The sequence below is a fragment of the Mustela erminea genome, chromosome 19 (assembly GCF_009829155.1).
Source record: "Mustela erminea isolate mMusErm1 chromosome 19, mMusErm1.Pri, whole genome shotgun sequence".
Classification (NCBI taxonomy): Eukaryota; Metazoa; Chordata; class Mammalia; order Carnivora; family Mustelidae; genus Mustela; species Mustela erminea.
This window is the reverse complement of record NC_045632.1, coordinates 19,280,807-19,301,762: the sequence shown is the minus strand read 5'-3', so window position 1 is coordinate 19,301,762 and position 20,956 is coordinate 19,280,807. Positions and strand designations below refer to the sequence as shown.

The 20,956-nt window shown below is 47.8% G+C and overlaps 1 protein-coding gene across 3 annotated transcripts in view; it reads left to right on the top strand.

The window, feature by feature from the left end:
* KIAA0355 (KIAA0355 ortholog) overlaps window positions 1–19,631 on the top strand; it is an 83,373-nt gene extending 63,742 nt beyond the window's left edge. For all 3 annotated transcript variants that reach the window (XM_032323264.1, XM_032323265.1, XM_032323266.1), the window contains exons 9-14: window positions 4,960–5,085; window positions 5,988–7,021; window positions 11,496–11,661; window positions 12,360–12,497; window positions 14,203–14,281; window positions 14,775–19,631. In XM_032323264.1, coding sequence (XP_032179155.1) covers window positions 4,960–5,085; window positions 5,988–7,021; window positions 11,496–11,661; window positions 12,360–12,497; window positions 14,203–14,281; window positions 14,775–15,083 — 1,852 coding nt within the window. In that variant the 3' untranslated portion in view covers window positions 15,084–19,631. The remainder of the gene's footprint in view (window positions 1–4,959; window positions 5,086–5,987; window positions 7,022–11,495; window positions 11,662–12,359; window positions 12,498–14,202; window positions 14,282–14,774) is intronic.
* The last annotated feature ends 1,325 nt before the right edge of the window (window positions 19,632–20,956 follow it).

The following is a 20,956-nucleotide window of genomic DNA, read 5'->3' as shown; positions in this document are numbered from 1 at the left end:
TGAAGAAAATGTGTAACCTCACCTGATAAGATGAGTAAAGAAACAATATGATGTCATTTTGCCCAGATGTTGTTAAATTGTTTTAGAATAATAAATAATTTTTTTAAAAAATAAATAAAAATATAAAGGTTTTGGCCAGACTGTGCAAAAACAGGCACAGGAGGTGGATAAATCACACGGCCTTTCTGGAGGGCAGTTCAGTGTATCAGAAGCCTAAAATAAGAAATCTGACCTCAGGAGTTCTACAGTTCTGCCTCTGGGGATTTATCCTTGTGATGTGCATAGATCCAGCTAACAGAGCAGCATCATAACTTTATTAATAAATAGCAAAAACTGAACTGTTGAAAGTGTTGGAAGACTTCTGTTATTAAGATTATGATATGAGGGGCGCCTGGGTGGTTCAGAGGGTTAAGCCTCTGCCTTCAGCTCAGGTCATGGTCTCAGGGTCCTGGGATCAAGTCCTGCATCGGGCTCTCTGCTCAGCGGGGAGCCTGCTTCCCCCTACTACCCCCATCTCTGCCTGCCTCTCTGCCTACTTGTGATCTCTCTGTGTCAAATAAATAAATAAAATCTTTTGAAAAATTAAAAAAAAAAAAAGATGACATGAATGAGTATTTAACCATATAGAAAAATTTTGAAACATTCTGGTAGGAAGAAAGAGAGGGAGTAAAGCATGATGGCAAGCTTGGTTCCTGTATGGACCAAGATGGTATCTGGGTCATACACTGGAGTTTTGTTTTTTTGTTTTTTTGTTTTTGTTTAAAGATTTTATTTATTTATTTGACAGGCAGAGACCGCAAGTAGGCAGAGAGGCAGGCAGAGAGAGAGGAGGAAGCAGACTCCCCACTGAGCAGAGACCCCAATGCGGGGCTCGATCCCAGGACCCCGGGATCATGACCTGAGCCAAAGGCAGAGGCTTTAACCTACTGAGCCACCCAGGCGCCCCACACTGGAGTTTTATTTAAACCGTTTCTCCTTGAAATGTGAGGGTCCAGTGATAGACTCTGCCAAAGTCTTAGGACTTGTTGATATATGAGGTGAGGGTGAGAAGTTTACTTCATGTCCCAAAACCTCCCTTCTTTCAGTTTCCTCTCCCACTGAGTTTTTTATTTGATTTTTGAGATGACATATTGTTAATTTATATAGATTTCTCCATTCCTATCAAACAACATACCAAAAGCTCACTTTTCTGTAAGATTTTTGTGTCCCTGAATTCTTTTTTTTTCTTTTAAGATTTTATTTTATTTATTTAACAGAGAGAGATCACAAGTAGGCAGAGAGGCAGGCAGAGAGAGAGAGGGGGAAGCAGGCTCCCTGCTGAGCAGAGAGTCCAACGTGGAGCCTGTGATCCTGAGATGACCTGAGCTGAAGGCAGAGGCTTAACCCACTGAGCCACCCAGGTGCCCCAAGTGTCCCTGAATTCTTAATTTGTTTTCCAACTCAGGTTCTTACTGAAAAATACTAAACTTAACCAGGATTCTCATTTTAGAGAAAATAGTTTGAATTTTTGAATAATTGAGTGAATATAAATAACTAGTACTAAAATGGTGAACACTGCAGTTTACTTCCAGAACTCTCCATGTATCATGACTAATTCATTGAGAGTAATTCATTCTTTGTAATTCATTGAACCGCCACGAAAGACCTTATAGACTATAATTTCTTGGGGAGGCTCCCTCTGGTGGTTGCTTTTGGTAAAAGTACAAAGCTTTCAAAATACATATTTTTGTTTCTTTCGAGGTATAAACTATGTGCTTGTTGAGAAGAATGCCAAAAGAAGTGATTGCTTTACTCCACCTTCGGAAAAATGAAATAGTTAACAAAGGCAGTCAAGAATTTATTATATGCTTTGCGTTTAATAAAGTGGAGTGTCCCATTGCCAGATATGTTTTTTTTCCAAATTAAGTTATCCCTTATTTAGATTTTTTAACTGTCTTATTTTAGTCCATCCATTCTTTCTTTCAACAAATACTTATTAAATACCTTCTATGTGGCAGACACTGCCTGGGCTCTGGGAATTTAAGTATGAGCAAGACAGATGGGCTCTCTGTCCCTAGCAGAGTTGACTTTGTAATGGGAGGGATGGCGAGGGGACAGCTAGCAATCATAAGAGTTCAGTTCAAACCCTAGCACATGTTTGAGGGGCTAGGAGCAGAATAATGTCATATGATGGAGAATGACAGAGGTGGTGCTGGGGAGGGGAGGCTGTTTAGGATGAGGCCAGTCACGAAGGGTCCTTCCTTGAAGATAAGACATTGGAAAGGAGCTGGCCATGGAGAGAGCAGATGGGGAAAGGATTTCTGAGGAGTGAACTGGCACGGCTGGAGACGTGGTGGGTGGTCATAAAGAGAGAGACTCACAGAAGCCAGGACTTGCAGTGTCCCCAAGGGACTTGGATTTTCTAAGAACAGGTAGAGGGTTTTAAGCAAGTCTACGTGATTTGCCAAAAGAATGGTTTTCGTCTCGTAAGGGGATTCTATCCATCAACTCTCAGGACTGATGAATTAATAAAAGTGCCGATTTATTGATTTTCAGAAAGTAAAATTATTCTCCCCAGCAACTGTAGTACTTCTTTCTGCATGACCAGCAAATGCTCTCCTAGTGGGCAAACATATGTGACCTGCCAAATCACAGCCAGGAGTGGCTTGGGAGCACAGAGCAAAGATGTCCTAATAATCAGGAATTCCAGGCTGAGAGACTCGGGTACATGAACCCTGGCCAGGTCCACTGGCCAAGATTCTCTCCCAGGAGTCAGGGTCTGGTTGGGCACTGGCAGAGCTTGCCTTTCGCAGTGTTGCTGAGGCTGGCTGGCTCATATCCTCAGAGACCTGTTTCTTTGCAAGCCCTCAGTCACGCTGGGGAGTGCTACTGCCTTCTTAGATGGCTTTGCAAGCTGTCGACTTTACCACTTATCTGCCAGAGTGCCTAGTAGCAGACAGACAACATCTTCCTGGTTCTGCCTCTCAGAAGAGGCCTCTTGGTGGAGGTACCCTGAATGGGCACTGTGGACCTGAATGGTGGGAAGCAGCTCTCAGGAGAGAAGGCTGGGCAGAAGCAGCAGAAGCAAAGGTCCTGAGATGTGGGCAAATCCATCATATTCAGGGAGCAAGCCAAAGCCTGTGACTGGGACAAAGGTAATGGAGGTGACAGTGGAGAGAGGTGTGGTCAGAGAGACAGGAGGAATAAGGTCACAGAAACCCCCAAGGGTTGTTTAGATTTTATTTCAGTCCTGACGGGATGCCGCTCAAGGGTTTTAAACAGGGAAGTGATGTGTTCTGATTGGCGCTACCGGTTCACTCTGCCTCTGTGTGGAGGGTGGGCTGGGAGGGACAGCAGCAGGGGAGAGGAGACCAGCTGGGAGGTTGGTCCTGAGACGCAGATGCTGGTGGTTTCTTGGAGTAGAGCTGTAATAAAAGAGGTGTGAGAAGTGCTTGGTTTGCTGGTGGACTGGCATGGGTTGCAGGTAGCCAGAGATGATGTGTAAGTTTGGGGTAGGTGGCTGTGTTGTGTACTTACAGAGGAAGTGTATAGGTTTCAGAGTGGTTTTTGATGGAGAGGCGAGGAAGCACTTGTGCTGACCAAGCTGCCTGTTAGATGAACCCAAGAGATGTCAATTGTGCAGTTAGATTCAGGAGAGTGGGGTTCGGGAGGAGGGGGTTGGCTGGTGAAGGAAATTTGAGTCTTCCGTGGAAGATAGTCTGTGCAGCTGCAGGACAAGATGCAGCATTGTGGGGAGAAAGAACAAAGCCTAGGACACACGACCATACCGAGGTCGGGGAAGCAGAGCAGGAGGAGTCAGCAGAGGAGACCAGGAAGGAGCTTGCCAGCCAGGTGGGAGGAAAGTTGAGCAAGTCTGGGGTCACCGAGCTACAGATGATAGTGCTGCGGGAGGAAAGAAGCATTGCACAAGTTGCTGAGATTGAGTAAGATGGAGACCGGTAATTGACCTCTGACACTGGTGAGATCAAAGGTGTTTGATAAAAGCTATTCTAGTGGAGTTATGGGGACCAAAGCCCAGCAGGAGTGGGGTGAGGTGAGACTAGGAGGTCAGGAAAAGGAGGAGACAAAGTGTTTTGCTAAAAGGGGGAGTAGGGAACTTAGCAGTATCTGGAGGGGAATGTGGGGCTGAGAGAAAGAAGCTGGTCTGTGAGGCCAGTTTGTTGGCCCAGGTGAATGTCATGAGGCAGGGGGATTAGGTGAGCAGGGGTCCTCAGGAAAGCAGGAGGGTACAGAGCATGCAGTGCTCAGCTAGAGAGTCAGCGGGTGGCAGAGCAGGCCTTATCTTCCACCCTGACCATGACCAGAGGGGCAGGCTGGTAGTGTAGGCATGGGCACTCGAGGGGGTGGATTAGTGGTAAGGAGAGGGACCAGATCTCCTCTTGGTGACATGAGGGTTGTGATGGGAAAGAAGGGGAGAAGCAGCAGGGATGGCCAAGCTCGGAGGAGAGGGGATACGGGCTGAAGTGGTCAGCTTGGAAAGGGAAAACATTCACTCATGGGGGAAGGCCATGTTTGCTGCTTACCTGAAGTTTGCAGCGAGTCCAGGTTTGTCCCTCCTTTGACCTTTAGTTTCTTGGGGACGAGGATGTTTTGGAAAGGGTGTCAGATCCCACAATCTGAACACAGTAGAACAGAAAGTCAAGGGTGGAGCCAGTGTGGACAGTAAGAGGGCATTAGGGCCCCCAGAACATAGCACCTCCACTGAACCCTTCTCTTCCTACCAAACAGACTCAAGAGAATTAGAAATCTAGGGTAATCGCAGCCCTTGTGGCTTTCTCTTCCCGTTCGCAGCAGAAAGTTCCAGTGTTAGCCTTGTCATTCTCTTAACTGGTCTTTAATTACTGGATTTTCATTTGGTGCCAAAAGCATGTAAACATTGTAGCCTTTTGTACAAAGCCTATTTGGGACCCTTTCTCAGAGCAGTGCCACCCAGACTGACATGGCCTGCCTCCTGCCTAGGTGCCTGAAGGAAGACCCTGCTACCATGTCCCTGCTGCAGAGAAGCCTCGATCCTGAGAAGACCCTGGGGCTGGTGGACGTGCTCTACACAGCCGTGCTGGACCTCAGCCGCTGGAGGGCAGGGAGGTGGGTGTCCCTGCTGATCACCTGAAGTAGCTCACATTTGGACCCATAGTCAGGGACAGTGTGCCCGTGTACAGTCTCCTGCACGCTCACATTGCTGATCCTTTGTGAGGAAGTAAGGCAAGAAAGAGAACTTTTTGGTCACTTAAATTTGGAATCATTTTGAACTTACTGGTAAGTTGCATTCATACCAAGCATTGCTCTCTGCCCTTTATCCAGATTCCTCAGTTACTTAGCATGTTTGCCTTCATTGGTTTTACCATTTGAGAGTAATAAGTCCATCAAAAAGATTTTAGCCCAACTCATACTCTCCTCATGAACGAAGACCAGAGAAACATGTAGAAAATTTACTTAATATCCTACATGAAATTTATTTCTATCTCAAAGCAGCTGACAATCACAAGATCATCTCTGGGGAATTATGAACTTCAGAATGGTAGGGACCTTGAACATACAGCCAAACTCACAAGTGAACATCCCTTTCCGAACTCATAAGTGCCAAGGCCCGGAACACTGCAGTGGTTTGTCCCAGGTCACAGCAGCCGTCGCCTGCCTCAGCCCCACACCCTTTCCATCTCTGGGGCTCTCTTTCAGTACTAGGAAAGTTCTCGGAAAACACTGAAGTAACCGGCGTCTGTTCTTGGCACTGTCTTTGCCAAGACAACAGTGCTGCTTGGTGTCACTGAGTTCTGCCCACTGCCCTCCTCTACCCACGTCCCTCTGCTGGATCAGTCTTATGAACACTTAAAAGTCTGGGGTTTCATTTTATTTCTCTATAAAATAGATGAACATGACACCAGGACACTAGAGAGACTGTTTTTGTCCTTTAAGTCTTTTTTAGATGCAAAGAGATCCATTTTGTATTTTGTCTTTTTTTAATTTTTAATATGTTTCTGTTGAAATAGGGAACAAGCTTTACCCTGCATACAGATCCAGCTTCAAAGGGAGATTTGCGATTTTGGGAATCAGGCTGACCTGCCTTCTGGGAATGGGAACAAATCCTCAGGCGGCCTGCAGAAGACGTTCTCCAAGCTGACATCCCGGTTCACCAAGAAAGCTTCATGCACCAGCTCTAGCAGCAGTACAAATTATTCCATCCCAAATACCCCTTCCAAAAACCTCTTCATAGCTGGGTGTTCGGAAGAGAAGGCCAAAATGCCCAGCAATATTGATTCAAGATTACAAAGCATTTTGAACATTGGTAATTTCCCTAGGACTACAGACCCTTCACAGTCAGCGCAGAATTCCAGTAATCAGATGGCCAATGGTTTTCTCCTGGAGAGACGTGACAACTTCCTGCCAGGGGATGATGGCAAGGACGAGAAGGGCATGAACTTACCAACCGATCAGGAAATGCAGGAGGTGATCGATTTTCTCTCGGGCTTTAACATGGGCCAGTCACATCAGGGCTCCCCATTGGTGACAAGGCGTAATTCTGCTGCCACAGCCATGGTGACTGAACAGAAGGCAGGAGCCATGCCGCCACAGCAGCCACCACTACCAGTGCCCCCTCCACCACGGCCACCCCAGGCTGGAGCCCACGCCCCTCTGACCCCCCAGCCCGGCCTGGCACCTCAGCAGCCATCCCCAAAGCAGCAACAACCCCAGGTCCAGTACTACCAACACCTGCTCCAGCCCATTGGACCTCAGCAGCCCCCTCCCCAGCCTCGGGCCCCTGGGAAATGGGTGCATGGCTCAGCCCAGCAGCCCGCCCAGCCAGTCGGAGCAGGTCTGTCTCCTCTCGGCCAGTGGCCTGGCATATCTGATCTCAGTTCTGACTTGTACAGCTTGGGTCTGGTGAGCAGCTATATGGATAATGTGATGTCGGAGGTTTTGGGGCAGAAGCCGCAGGGACCTAGAAATAACACCTGGCCAAACCGTGACCAAAGTGATGGCGTCTTTGGGATGTTGGGAGAGATTCTGCCCTTTGATCCTGCAGGTATGTGGACCACCCCCCACCCTGTGCCGACTTTGGGGTTTTCACAGAAATGTAATCACTGGGACTTCATAGGGCCCATCTGATACAGCCTTACTTGTAGGGGCAAGTGAATTGCTAATTTCCCTTTAAAGACCTTTTCTTGCTGTTGGATGGCAAGTATGGGACACATCCAGCAAAGGTAGACAGCCACGGTGAGAATGAGACTAGGAAGGTCAGGACTACTAGTTTTCTCTCTGTGCAAGGCCAAGAGAAGTTCCTTGAATGACTCCACATCCCAAAGTTAAAGTGGGCTTCTGTCTGGGCCCTCCTATTCGTGGGAGCCAAGACATCAGGCCCTTTGTGAGCTGCTCTTTCCCTGATTACATAACCTGGTCTATGCTTAAACGCTAGGACCTATAAAAGGTGGTAGAGCATCCTCCTGCCTTCAGAGAATATGGCTTCTCCTGGCCTCAGTAGTGTGAAAATACCACCAGAGTTACCTCACAAAATTAGAGAAAGAACCTAGAAATAGAAAAAAATAAACTAGGAGGAGGAAGTAATTAAGGAGAAAAGCCAAGATTAATTGAATTTAGAAGAAAAATATAGTAGAAATTATAAATAAAATCTAAAAAGGTCTCTTGAAGGCCAACAGAATAGATAAGCCAATTTATTATAAGTCTCAGTAAGATGAGAGCAAAGAGAAACAAGATTAGGAAAGAGAAAGGAAGGGCGCCTACATGGCTCAGTTGTTAAGCCTCTGCCTTTGGCTCTGGTCATAATCCTGGTGTCCTAGATCAAGTCCTGCATTGAGCTCCTTGCTCAGCCGGGAGCCTGATTTTCCCTCTGCCTCTGCCTGCTGCTTCCCCTGCTTTTGCCCTCTCTCTCCCTCTGACAAATAAATTTTAAAAGTAAACAAATAAATAAAATCTTAAAAAAAGAAAGAGAAAGATTTCATTTCAGAAATAGGAGAGATTAAAAGAAGTTTAAGACGTTACTACGTACGTACGACTCAATGACAACATATTTGAAAACTGAATGGAAAAATGACTTCTTTCCTAATAAAATACACAGCACCGAAATTGTGCCAAGAAGTGGAAAACCTGCCTAGATCTGTTTCAGTAGAAGAAATTGGAACAGTAATTATGAAGCCAACGTGATTTTCCCATAAAAACTTCATATGGGTTATTTAAAAGCAAACTGTAGTCCTCTCTTTATGAGTGTGAATAGAGGCGGGATGACAGAGCCATGATGGGAAGGCAGTTCTCTGTTACTACCGCCAGCGTAGACAGGTGGGACAGTGGAAGGACTCTGCTGCTGCTCAGTAACCCCTAGTGTCATCCCACTGCATGAGAGGTCACACAACAATAGAAGTTATAAAGACATTTGATAAAAGCCACCAGTGATTAAAAAAAAAAAAAAAACCGGGGGCCCCTGGGTGGCTCAGTGGGTAAAGCCTCTGCCTTCAGCTCAGGTCATGATCTCAGGGTCCTGGGATCAAGCCCCAAGTTGGGCTCTCTGCTCAGCAGGGAGCCTGCTTCCCTTCCTCTCTCTCTGCCTGCCTCTCTGCCTACTTGTGATCTCTGTCTGTCAAATAAATAAGTAAAATCTTAAAAAAAAAAAAAAAAAGACAATGGGGCGCCTGGGTGGCTCAGTGGGTAAAGCCGCTGCCTTTGGCTCAGGTCACGATCTCAGGGTCCTGGGATCGAGTACCGCATCGGGCTCTCTGCTCAGCAGGGAGCCTGCTTCCTCCTCTCTCTCTCTCTGCCTGCCTCTCCATCTACTTGTGATTTCTCTCTGTCAAATAAATAAAATCTTTAAAAAAAAAAAAAAGACAAAACAAAACAAAAAAGAAGAAAGGAAAACCTCTAAGGAAGACAGGAATAGAAGGAAATTTCTTTTAAAAAAGAAAGAAAGTAAGAAAGAAATTTATTAAATATTAAAAAGACTGCCGAAAGCCAGGAGCAAGAATTACTCTGTATAGTGAAACAGAATCATTCCAGTTTAAATCAAGACCCAGATAGAGTAGCAACTGTTACTGCCAGTAGGTGTAACTTTGTCTTGGACTTTCTAGCAAATACAGGCAGACATGTGTAATAAGCTTTAGAAAAAAGATACACTGAAAGCACATCTCTTTCCTGGCAACAGAATTGGAGGCGGGGGCCGGGGGGGGGGGGGGAGCCCAACAAGACTCCTTAATTTAAAAAAAGGAATTAGTGAAATCTGATAAGGTGGGTTGTTACAAGATAAATACATAGAAATGCATTACTCTTTAACGTAGCAGAAGGTATACAGGTGGAAAATATATTCTGTTTAAGGAGAATACTGTAAAATATATAAATAACTATAGCAAATATTTATATAAATAACCAGCAAAAGAGGAATTCCATGCTCAAACAGCCCAGCATTAGCTACTAATGGAAAGAAATGTTTCCTTAGGTTGTCTAAAAATCCCTCATACTGCTGCTCACGCTTTCTTGTTCTCTGGTAGATGTGGGCAACCTTGGACCCTGGGGCACAGGAAGGGTCCATGGTTCCACCCCGCTCCAGAAAAGCAGGCCCCACCTGGCTGCCACTGACTGGGGTGGGCGCAGTGCCATAGAGGGCATTTTTTTCAACTGCTCTTAGACGGTCTGTACATCTTTTAATAGTCATGTAATTAAGTCCAGAGTATAAACTCTCTTTGGCAGAATTTTACCATTTTTGATCTTTGTTGAGTCCTGGATGGCCTCTATGTCTTTAAGCTACAAATGCTATTAGCTTCATCTGCTGCCTGTCCTTTTTAATCTGCAGGTCCTTGATGGACCTTCCTGCAGACCCTGCCCTGAGGGCATAAGATCTGCATCGCCCTTTCCCCAAATAAAGGAAGGGCATTCCTCTGGATAGATGAAATTACAGAAGGCCCCATCTTGGGCAAAACCAGTTCCTCGCAGAATGCCCCTTCTTGACAGGGCACACTTACCCCCTGGAAGCATAGCTTGACTCACTGCAAAGGGAGCTTTGATTTCAGCCCAGCCCCTCCCCTCCCTTGTTGTGGGCATCTTTATGCAGTGCATGCAGTCTTACCAGCAGTCCTATGGCGTGCCCTGAGGATGAGCTAAGAATGAGATTTTGCCCTAGTATCTTCCCCAGCGTGAAGCTTTAAGTATACACTGCTGAGTCATGTTCAGCTTGTGAACCATAGATACCTTCCTGCCATATCTTTTTTTTTTTTTTTAAGATTTTATTTATTTATTTGGGAGAGAGAGATAGAGATAGCCAGAGAGAGCATGAGCAGGGAGGAGAGGGAGAAGCAGGCCTCCTGCTGAGCAGGGAGCCGGACACAGGGCTCCATCCCAGGACCCCAGGATCATGACCTGAGCTGAAGGCAGACGCCTAACCAACTGAGCCACCCAGGCGCCCCCTCATGCGTCCCCCATCCCCCGCCGTATCTTCTTGTTTGACTTTTCCTCTCAGTGTCCTCTATGCTGTTTTTTCCTCCCACTTGTACTGTCCTGCCCATCCTTACTCAACTCTGGCCAGTATGTTTCGAGTCACCTCTTTTTTTTTTTTTTTTTTTTTTTTTTTTAACATTTTATTTATTTGTTTGACACAGAGAGGAAGAAAGAGGGAACACAAGCAGGGGGAGTGGGAGAGGGAGAAGGGGATTCCCCACTAAGCAGGGAGCCCAATATGGGGCTCAATTCCAAGACCCTTTGAGCCAAAGGCAAACACTTAACCAACTGAGTCACCCAGGCACCCCTCTTAATACCTAGTCACCCAGGCCCATCTTAATACCTCTGAAATTCTGATATTTCATCTCATTCATTACTCACTGTCTTCACACAGAGTAGATCTGCCATCCAGTATCCAGGAAAATCCTGGATTCAGATTGGGCCAAGTGGCAATGACACTGATGCTTTGACAACTTGAAGGTTATCAGTTCACTTAAAGACATCAATCATATGATTTTCTTTTTTTTTTTTAAGATTTTATTTATTTATTTGACAGAGATCACAAGTAGGCAGAGAGGCAGGCAGAAAGAGAGGAGGAAGCAGGCTCCCCACTGAGCAGAGAGCCCAATGTGGGGCTCGATCCAAGGACCCTGGCATCATGACCTGAACTGAAGGCAGAGACTTTAACCCACTGGGCCACCCAGGCGCCCCAATTATATGATTTTCTAAGTTGTTATATAGGTAGCACCAGACATGAGAACATTGTTAAGTATCTGGTATTTGTCTTTAAACTTTAACCATGGATCCTTTTTTGTTCTCTGTCGGTCCCACTTAGCTTGCCTCTGTCCTAGGCCTAACCCTTCTTGACAGTCCCTGTGCACACCCCGTCCCCCAGGTCAGATGTCGGGCTGAAAGCCCCAGTCCTACAGCTCTTAGGGCCACCAGCCTGGCAGCACCTCCCCACTTTTTACTGTGTGTGTGACTGGCATGTACTCAGGCAGCAGGGAAGGAAACAAGAGGCCAGTGTGTCCCCAACCCCTCTCTCCCCCTTTGTCTTAACACAGTGGGTTCGGACCCCGAGTTTGCTCGCTATGTGGCAGGAGTGAGCCAGGCAATGCAGCAGAAGCGGCAAGTGCAACACGGCCGCCGCCCAGGCCACCCCCGGGGCCACTGGCCCCCCATGGATGATGCCCATCGGACCTGGCCTTTCCCAGAGTTCTTCACAGAAGGGTGAGTGCTGGGGGGTGGAGGGAAGCTGAGTTTGGGCCCTGAGGATCCCCAGGGGCCCTCTGCACTCTTATCAGACAAATCGATGATTCCAAGCCCATCTGGTCAGATCTTCAGGTGGTCAGAGTTTTGTGACAGACCCAAAGATGCCGAGTGCCATGATATGCCCCTGTGAACACACCATTGGTAGAAATTGATGATTTTCGGCACGTACTCTTCTGCCCGGAATCAGGAACTTACCTGATGGTGTTGTGAGGTCACTGAATGTTTAACACAGTCTCTGTGCTGAAATGGGCATGGCTGTGAACCCCAGGCGATTCATGGAATGCTAATCTTGTAAACTCCAAAAAGCAAATGTGTATGGTTCAGATACCAGTTGTATCCAGAGAACTGTGGATTTTCATGTCTCTTACTGCCACCCAGTTAATAAATCTGGACAGCTAAAGACCATTTCAGCTTTTTGTTCTAACATGAATTTCACACGCAAACTAAAGGCTTCCAAGAAGAATACGGGGCAGCGAAGAGTACATGTTACTTTTGAAATAAGGGACAGGAAGGAAAGCTCGGGTTTTTGGAAGACAAGAGACCGAGATCTGGTTGTTAGATGAGTGCGGGATAGTGGGGAAAGCCTCGGGCATGTCCAGCTGGTGTCCAGGCTGGCAGTAGGAGGCCCAGGACCAGCTTCTCTCTCTGGCTTTCAGGGACGGCCTGCACAGCGGCTGGTCTGGTGCTCAGGGGGACTCCGCCAGCTCAAGTGATGAGACATCCTCCGCCAACGGGGACAGTTTGTTCTCCATGTTTTCAGGGCCTGACCTCGTGGCTGCTGTCAAGCAGAGAAGGTATGAAGAGATTTTGTTTTTTTTTTAAGATTTTATTTATTTGACAGAGAGAGAGATCACAAGAAGGCAGAGAGGCAGGCAGAGAGCGAGAGAGGGAAGGAGGCTCCCCGCTGAGCAGAGAGCCTGATGCGGGGCTCGATCCCAGGACCCTGAGATCATGACCTGAGCCGAAGGCAGAGGTTTAACCCACTGAGCCACCCAGGTGCCCTGAAGAGATTTTTAAAAGCAAAGGGTAGAGGGGCACATGAATGTGTTCCCCAGCTCATTCCTCTGGAAAGCTCAGGAACACCATGGCTCCCGGTTAGCCTGGTGTGGGAGAGGCAGCGGGCCTCTGTTAGCACGGCCTTGCTGTAGCCCAGGCTCCCCGTGGGCTTGCTTGTAGCCCAGGTGACTTAACATTGGGTTGAGACTTCACTGGCAGAAGAGTTTCATGCAAGTAGGAGCCGGAAAAATCAGTAGGAGGAAAGGGAGGGTTCTAGAGATGGGTCTGGACACTGGTTTGATCCTTACAAGAGGCAGCCCTTTCTGTGGAGGAGCAGGACCAGGATGACTAGGTTCTAATCAGGACTCACCAATAGGCTTTGCAACTCCAAACAAGGACCTGGCCCCCTCTGTTCCTTAGTTTCTTTATCAAAGTTGAAAAGAAAACATAATAGAGTATATTCAGGTCTAAGAAGTTTTTGAAAGTAGGGGTGCTTGACTGGCTCATTTGGTAGAGCATGAGACTCCTGGTGTCAGGGTCATGAGCTCAAGCCCCTCCTTGGGCATCGTGACTATCAAAAATTAAAAATAAAAAAGAAGGGAAGGGAAAAGGAAAAAAGAAAGAAAAAAAATCAAACATGTTAGATTCAGTTAGTTGCTATGATGAAGAATATGGTTGGCGCCAGGGTGGCTCAGTCGGTTAAGCATCAGACTCTTGATATCAGCTCTTAATCTCAAGAGTCATGAGTTCAGGCTCTACATTGGGCTCCACACTGGGCATGGAGCCTACTTAAAAAAAGAAAGAAATATATATATATATTTATATACAGGAGTCAGGGAGGCCTCTGATGAGCAGACAGCCGAACACAATGAGGGAACAACTGGGTAAGACTGGGTGTGTGTGAGAGAGAAGAATCAGGGATGGTATGTGAGGTTTTGGCTGGAGCATCTGTGTGAAAGGATGTGCCAAGGAGCGGAGACCGGAGGAGCAGGGCTGAGCCAGGGGTAGCATTTAAGATGTCTGTGTTAGACAAGGGAAATCAGAGAGGCCGATAAAATGGCGAGGAAGCCACCAGGAGCATGGCCTCTGTAGAGACTACTGTCTGCAGGTGGGAGCACGGAAGACTGATTTACTTGGCTTGGAACTTGCTCCATCCTCCCTTTTTTATTCAACATTATAACCGAAATTTTTCATGTTCGTAGTTAAAACTAACAGTCTTTTAAGTCCCACTTCCCCAGGGCATGGTAAATAGTCAGTATCCATTGACTGCATTAACAAAAGCCAGAGCCAGCAGACTCAAAGCCTGGGAGAGCCAGCCCCCCACCCCAAGCCCAGAGGCCTCCTGGGAGTGCTCCATTCATTGCCCACCACCCGATCTCCTGCGTGCAGTGGACCCAGGTTCTCCCCACCTAGAACCAGCGCCCAGAACCAGGTGGCCAGTGTGTCAAGGTCAGCAGGGCAGCAAGCCAGGCACCCACTGCACTGAGCTCTTGGTTCTTTCAGGAAACACAGCAGTGGAGAGCAGGAGACCAGCACGCTCCCCTCACCGCCTCTTCTTACCACAGTGGAGGACGTGAACCAGGTACCATGGGCCCTGCTCTGGCCACAGAGGGCCAGCTGTGTGGGGGTACAAACCGTGAGCGAGGTTCCAAAGCTTAAGTTTCAAGAGGGCTTCAAAGACGGGTTCTTTGTGGTGAACAACTTTTTTCCCCATGATTAACCATCTCACCTGACTCAGAGCCAGATGTAGAGGAGCCCCTAGGATTGTGCTGTCCACTGGGATAGCCAGTAGCCACATTTGGCTATTTAAATTGGAATGGATCCAATATAAATACACATTGAGTTTCTTAGTAGCACTGGCCACATGCGGGGAGTGTCTACTGCATTGAACAGCACAGGCACAGAACATTTCTGTCACTGCAAGTTCAGCTGGACGGTGCTGCTCCAGGGCTGTGGGGAGGGTGAAGGGCTCCCTCCCTGTCTCCCAGGTGGGGATAAGGACCAGAGACCTGGGGAGGTGGGAAAAGATGACCAATTGCCAGAAATGCCACTAAGAACCCTCTTCTGTCTCTCAGGATAACAAAACCAAAACGTGGCCCCCCAAAGCGCCCTGGCAGCACCCGGCCCCGCTGCCCAGCACACTGCCCAGCCCAAGCGCCCCACTCTACGCAGTTGCCAGCCCCGGCAGCCAGTGGAACGACACCATGCAGATGCTGCAGTCTCCAGTGTGGGCCGCGACCAGCGACTGCAGCGCCACCTCATTTACCTATGTGCAGCCCCCACCGCAGCCCCCACCCCCACCAGCACACAAGGCAACACCCAAGGGCTTCAAGGCCTTCCCCGGGAAGGCTGAGCGCCGGCCGGCCTACTTGCCCCAGTACTGACCCAGGGGCAGCCTGCCTGCCTTGCCCAGAGCTGTTGGAGCCAGCTTCCCCACCCCAGGGCTGACTAGCTGGCACCAGCCCCCCCAGAGGACCAGTGCACCCCTGTCCCAGGCAGGGATCCCTGGGGATGTGGGTAGTTGGCAGCTCCAAGCCTTTAAGGCCTGGCTTCTCAAACTTTGGAGGCATCAGAGCCCTGGAGGGCTAGCTGGAAACAGCTTTCTGACCCTCAGGGAGATGCTGGGGGATCTTTGAGCTATAAGCTCCCCCAGTAATTCTGATGCAGGTGGGCCATAGGCCACACTTTGAGAAACAGAGCTCTCAAGTTTGTAGTCCCACTGTGTGTGTTGGGAAGGCCTCAGGCCTGAAGGCTGAGAGCAAAACTGACCATTCTTCTGAAACCCTCCCCCTCCTCCTCCTTAACACGTTGAGTGATGACCACATCAATCACTGTATTTTATAGCTATTTTTCATATAGGTTTTTAGTTAAAACATCTCCTGCCTAAAACGCATTGAATATTTTAAGATAACAAATATAGAGGCTGGATGTTTGTTCAACACTATCTTTATTTAAGCTTACACAAAACGGGCAGAGTATAGAATACTTGTGATTGGAAGCAATCACCTGTTTTTTCTGTGGGTGGGCAGCCAGCCCCTCGCCACCCCAAGCAGCACCCCAGGGGTGCAGTTCTGACTGGATGTACAAAACCAGGATCGTTTGAGAGGCATATTCCTGATGGTGCATGGAGATGAGCCAGCTGGCTGCTGTCCATGAGCGGGATGACGTTGCACCTGCTGCCCTCAGATCCACACGTGGCCAGAGGCTTTGACACAGTCTCCAAACTTGGGGGTGTGGTCAAGAGGCTGCACAAAGACACCTGCACTTGAACTTGCAGTAACATTTGTGAGCTGGCTCAAGACAAACCGATTAAGATGTAGATAGGAATTAATTTAAAGTCTTTTCTTTAAAAAAAAAAAAACACAAGAACAAAAAACCACCTCATTTTCAGTTGACATGTGCCATTAAAGAGGTAACATCCTGTGGATTTAGGGATATTTTCCAGCCAGAATGGATCCAGAAGAATTGAATGGTGCTTAAATTGAGAAATAATGATACATATATCTCTACAGAGTAGACATATCCCGCTGTATATTAATTGAGGTTACAGAAGTTCTTTATATAAAACTTATTTAAATTTTTCATATTTCATCTTTGAAAAAGTCTAATTGAGAAAAATCCATAATATTTTCTGGTATGAAAGTTGGACAGTATTAATATTTTTTTTTATATTTTCTTAAATCATTAAACCATTTTAATATATATGTTAACTACTAATAAATGGTTTATTCTTTCTAACTCCATATAAGCTTTTCCAGCAGAGATTGTAATAACACATTTATGTTCTCATTTTTCTACGGATATAAGTAAATTTATATTTAAAAATACCAAAAAGAAAAAATATATATGTATATGTATGTATACACACTAATGATAGAGGCCCCCTGGGGTGTCTGAGCCCAGCCATCTGAATTTTTAGTACTGTGTTGCCAGGCTGTTTGCAGGCCTCGGGTGTCGTCTTTTGTGCTGTGTGGGGATGCCGTTGCTGCCTGTACTTCTGATCCTTTTCACCGTGGCTTCCGAACATTCACCTCACCATGTTTACAGAGAACTATTTTGTACATAGACTTCTCCAGGCACGTGCTTTGCACCAACCCTGCGTGGCTCTTGTCTCTGTTCGCTGTCCCAGTGTGTATCTGTCTGAGCGTGTTTGTGGCTGTTTTCCTTGTAAGGTAGTTTTCTGTTTTCCTTCTGTAAGGTGTCCACAGTACCTTGTATTTTCAAGTTCAATTATACTGAAGTACTCTTGTTTTAATAGTGCCTCCCCAAAGACCTCACCCGGGACAGAGGTCAGCCCTTGACGCCCCAGTGCAGGTGACCTTGACACTGCTACATTGTCACTCTCTGGTCTGTTTTTCTCGATTAAGCGGGACGTTTTGTAATCGCATATCCGTGGGCTGTGAGACTGTGTGAAGCTGTTTGTGTGGTCTCCTTGTAGGTGCTGTGTTCTCGGCACCGCCTTGCTCTGAACACTGGTAATTCCAGGTGCTGCGCTCGGCAGAGGGGTCTTGCCAAAGCGCATGTGTGTGCGTGTGTGAGTGTGTGTGTCCTTTGCATGGCCGGGCGTGACTTCCTTGCTCGGGCATCAGCAGGACATCGTGTGAATAGTTACAACGCTTCCAAACTGGAACTCTACATTTTGTATCTTACTTTTAAAGCTCCTATAAGTAAAATAACTATTGGCTTTATTAAAAATATACATTTAATAATACTTTGTATCTCTGTTTGAAATGAACTGCAGCAGACACATGAGAAGCCCTGCCTGGTTCATGACTTTGAAAAGGGACACCCGCATTGCTTTTTAGGTCAGCCGGGCCCCTGGTTCTGAGACCTTGAGAGAGGAAAGACCACCGGGAATATTAAGATGAGCTGGCGTGGGTGAGCAGGAAGCAGATGACCTACTACACCTCTCTATTTGGCTTCCCTAAGGCCAGTTGCTGGAAGAGGCTTCTGTAGGGACAGAGCCAATGTTATGGTGAAGGAGACCACCTGGAAGGATGCAGGTTCTCTCCTTGGATTGTGGCCTGTCAACACCCCCCTTCCACCAACCCTGGGCACTATGAACTGCCCAGCCAGCCTTTCCAAGGAGCGGATCCAGGGATAAGCTCTCCCCCTGCTCTGCCAGGGACTCCATATCTGGCAAAGAGACTGTACCTTTCAGGGACAAGGACTAGTCTCTTTGGATAATATCATCCTGCTCAGCAAAAGGAAAACTTGGGTGAGAACCACAAAGGGAGGGTGTGTTACAGGAGAATTTCAACTTCTTTTCACTTAGAGCAAGACATTATTTGATCGAAACTTTTTTTCATGAACTCAGGAAAATGGATATGAGCATTAATCTATAACCCACCAGTGTAAATACTGCTCAGGCTTCTTTCTGCTGAAATGCCCAGAAGCTGGGCATGGGGACCAAGACCCAGAGCCTTCTAAGTGCCCCCCAGGACAAGGCTGCTTAGTAACAGCTGTGTTGCATGAGTGTGCTAGAAAATACACTAGAAGTGCATATTAAAATGCTAGCCTTTTATCCAAGCATGTTCCTCTTCAACACCAGTACATGGTGCTGTTCACTGACTTCAATTCACAGCAGTGGTGGAGACAAGAGGAGTCTCAGGGCCTGGCTACATGCCCAATGGTTGAGTGGAAACCTGAACAGATGTTACACCTGAGCTGCAAGAGGGTCCTTGGGAGGCTGGTGACCCTTCCTTTGTCACCTGGGGGACCCTGGCAAAGTAGGGCATCCAGCTTAAAGGAGTGTTGCTGTGGCACTCTGAGGAGATGGTCCTTTGTGCATCCTGTGGCCACTGTTGTGACCTGCTTCCTGATCTGGAGGCACAGAGGAAATAAACCTTTCCAATGGCCAGCTCCTCAAGTGCCAAAAAGCCATGTCCAAGGAAGGCATGACTGGCTGCCTCCCGGCCACATATGCTGAGGAACATCCGGGGGCAGGCTCCTGGAAGTATCACCCACAGCTGGCCTTCTGATTCCACAAGGGGAGGCTGGCTGGACTCAGGCCTCTGTGAGTGTGGTGGGAGGGCTGCATGTGGTAAGTACTGGGACTGGGTTCAGAATATGGGCTTAAGTGAGGAGGAAGGATTGTTTCAGGAGGTCATGTTCCTTGCAACAACTAAAGTCACCTAGGGGCAAGGCCCTTGCTAGGAGCCAGGGCTGAAAAGAAAATCCAGTCTCTGCTTTTAAAACTCAGTCTTCACAGTCCCATCTTTCCCATACTTCTGAGGAGGTACCACCATCCATTCACCCAACCGCTCTGGCAGAAATCTTAAAAGACATTCTTAATTATTTCCTTTACTCTCCTTAACTGGCAGGTTCTGTAAGTTTATCTACAAGCACATTTGGATTCCATCATGTTCTTACATATATGCTACCAACAACCTGGTCCTCACTTGGCTCCTGCCTCTTCCTCTCTGGTCTCAGGGTTTCCTATACACTTCTGCCAACCTCAGTGCCCCTCCCCCAATGCCCACCTGCCTGCTGCTCCCACAGTGCTCCCTGCTTCTGCCTCCATCTGTTCTCTTTTGGGTAGAAGCCCAGCCTTTACTCGCTTTGTTTTTCATTATAGCACTTAGCGCTCCCCTGGAATCGAGTCTGCCTTTGTCCCTCTCACTAGAACGAAGTCTTGTTCGTGGCTACATGGCCAGAGTGCAGAACAGCATGAAACAATTTCAGAGGAGCCAGACCAAACGAGGTGTTGATGAGGAAATTATTGAGCAAATTCTAATGCCAAAAAATAATAATAACGACTTAGAATTAGCTCTCACATCAAACTAGAAGAATAATACACGATGCCAGAGTTTGTACCAGAACTGTGAAACGAGATTGACATTGCGAACTGCAGGCAGGATTATGCAGCTTTTTAGTAATTATGGAGTTTTCTATTCTCGTGAAAACCCTAAGGAATTTTTTTCAAGCATCTAATTGGAATCGCAGGGAAAATCTGCGGCGACATCCCCAAGCGACGATCTGTCACGCGAAACGCCGCGACGCAGGATGAGCTCGCCGCCTGCAGGGGGCGCCGATGATCCCACTCGCGCTTCTGCTCGCGTACGCACGCGCACAACCACCCTACTTGGACTTTGCGCACATGCGCGCGCACGTCCATTCGAGACGTGCGGACGGAGACGTTTGCTAGTGCTCCCTGCATCCTGCTTCCCACCCGGCGCGAGGACATGCGCACACGTGCACCTCGTACGTGCCGGCCCACACGCAAACGTGTGCGGGCCGCCGCCCCCAACCTGCGCCGATTCCACCTCGCCTGCATGTAGATGCGTGCGCACTGCCTCTCCCGTGAGCGGCTTGCGCGCAAGGATCTCCGGGCAGCTCCTTGGAGGCGCAGTTCCCACCCCTCGCCAGGTCGCCATGACTCAGCATCGGGGTGGGTGCGCTTTCCCTGAACAGCTGGCGAAAATCCCTCGGCGTGCATCGCCCCGCGCCCGACCTCCTGTGGGCTACTTCAGCTCTGCCTCAGAACTGCCCCCCCACCCCGCACTGTCTCCGACCTTAGCGGGTGATTCCCTAGTCTCCAGATTCTGCCTGAATCCTGTCCAGCTGTCCCGAATGAAGGCCTGACTTAACTCAATGCCTATGCCTCAGTTTCCCCATTTACAGAACAGGGCTTCTCTTTGGAACTCTGCTTGCTCGTTAGCCGCAGGCTCACTAAGTGCTAGTTCTGCAAATATTCAATGGGGCCCAGCAGGTTTTCCAAGACTGCACTAGGCTCTGAGCCAGCCAGGTTTTCTTTGGGTTGTGGCTTAGTCCATCCCTCCAAGCTTCACTGCCACAGGACCCTCAAGTATCTGAACTCTGAACTCTGTAGATAGTTGTAGACAGGGCTTGGCACAACAAGTGGCGATGGTGATCATGGTGGTGGAAAACAGTAGGGGTTTACTTCTGTGATAACGTAAAATTCCCTTACACTGAAAAATCTCCAAACTCCAAATCCCAAACCATCCCGTGAGATTTGATCTGGGATGCTAACCTCACACTCCAGTAACTGATCACTCTCCCGCTCGCCGCACCTTTCCTGGAGGGTTTCTCCCTGTTGCCCCACACAAATCCTTAGATCCGGTATAGAGGGACCGGTGTTAACGCAGTGCAATAGTTGGATTTTCCTACTTCTCTGACTTTTTCCGTGCTGCTGTCCTTTCTTTTTATTTTATTTAAATTCCGTTAATTTATATATAATGTATTATTTGTTTCAGGGCTACAGGTCTGTGATTCATCAGTCTTATATAATACCCAG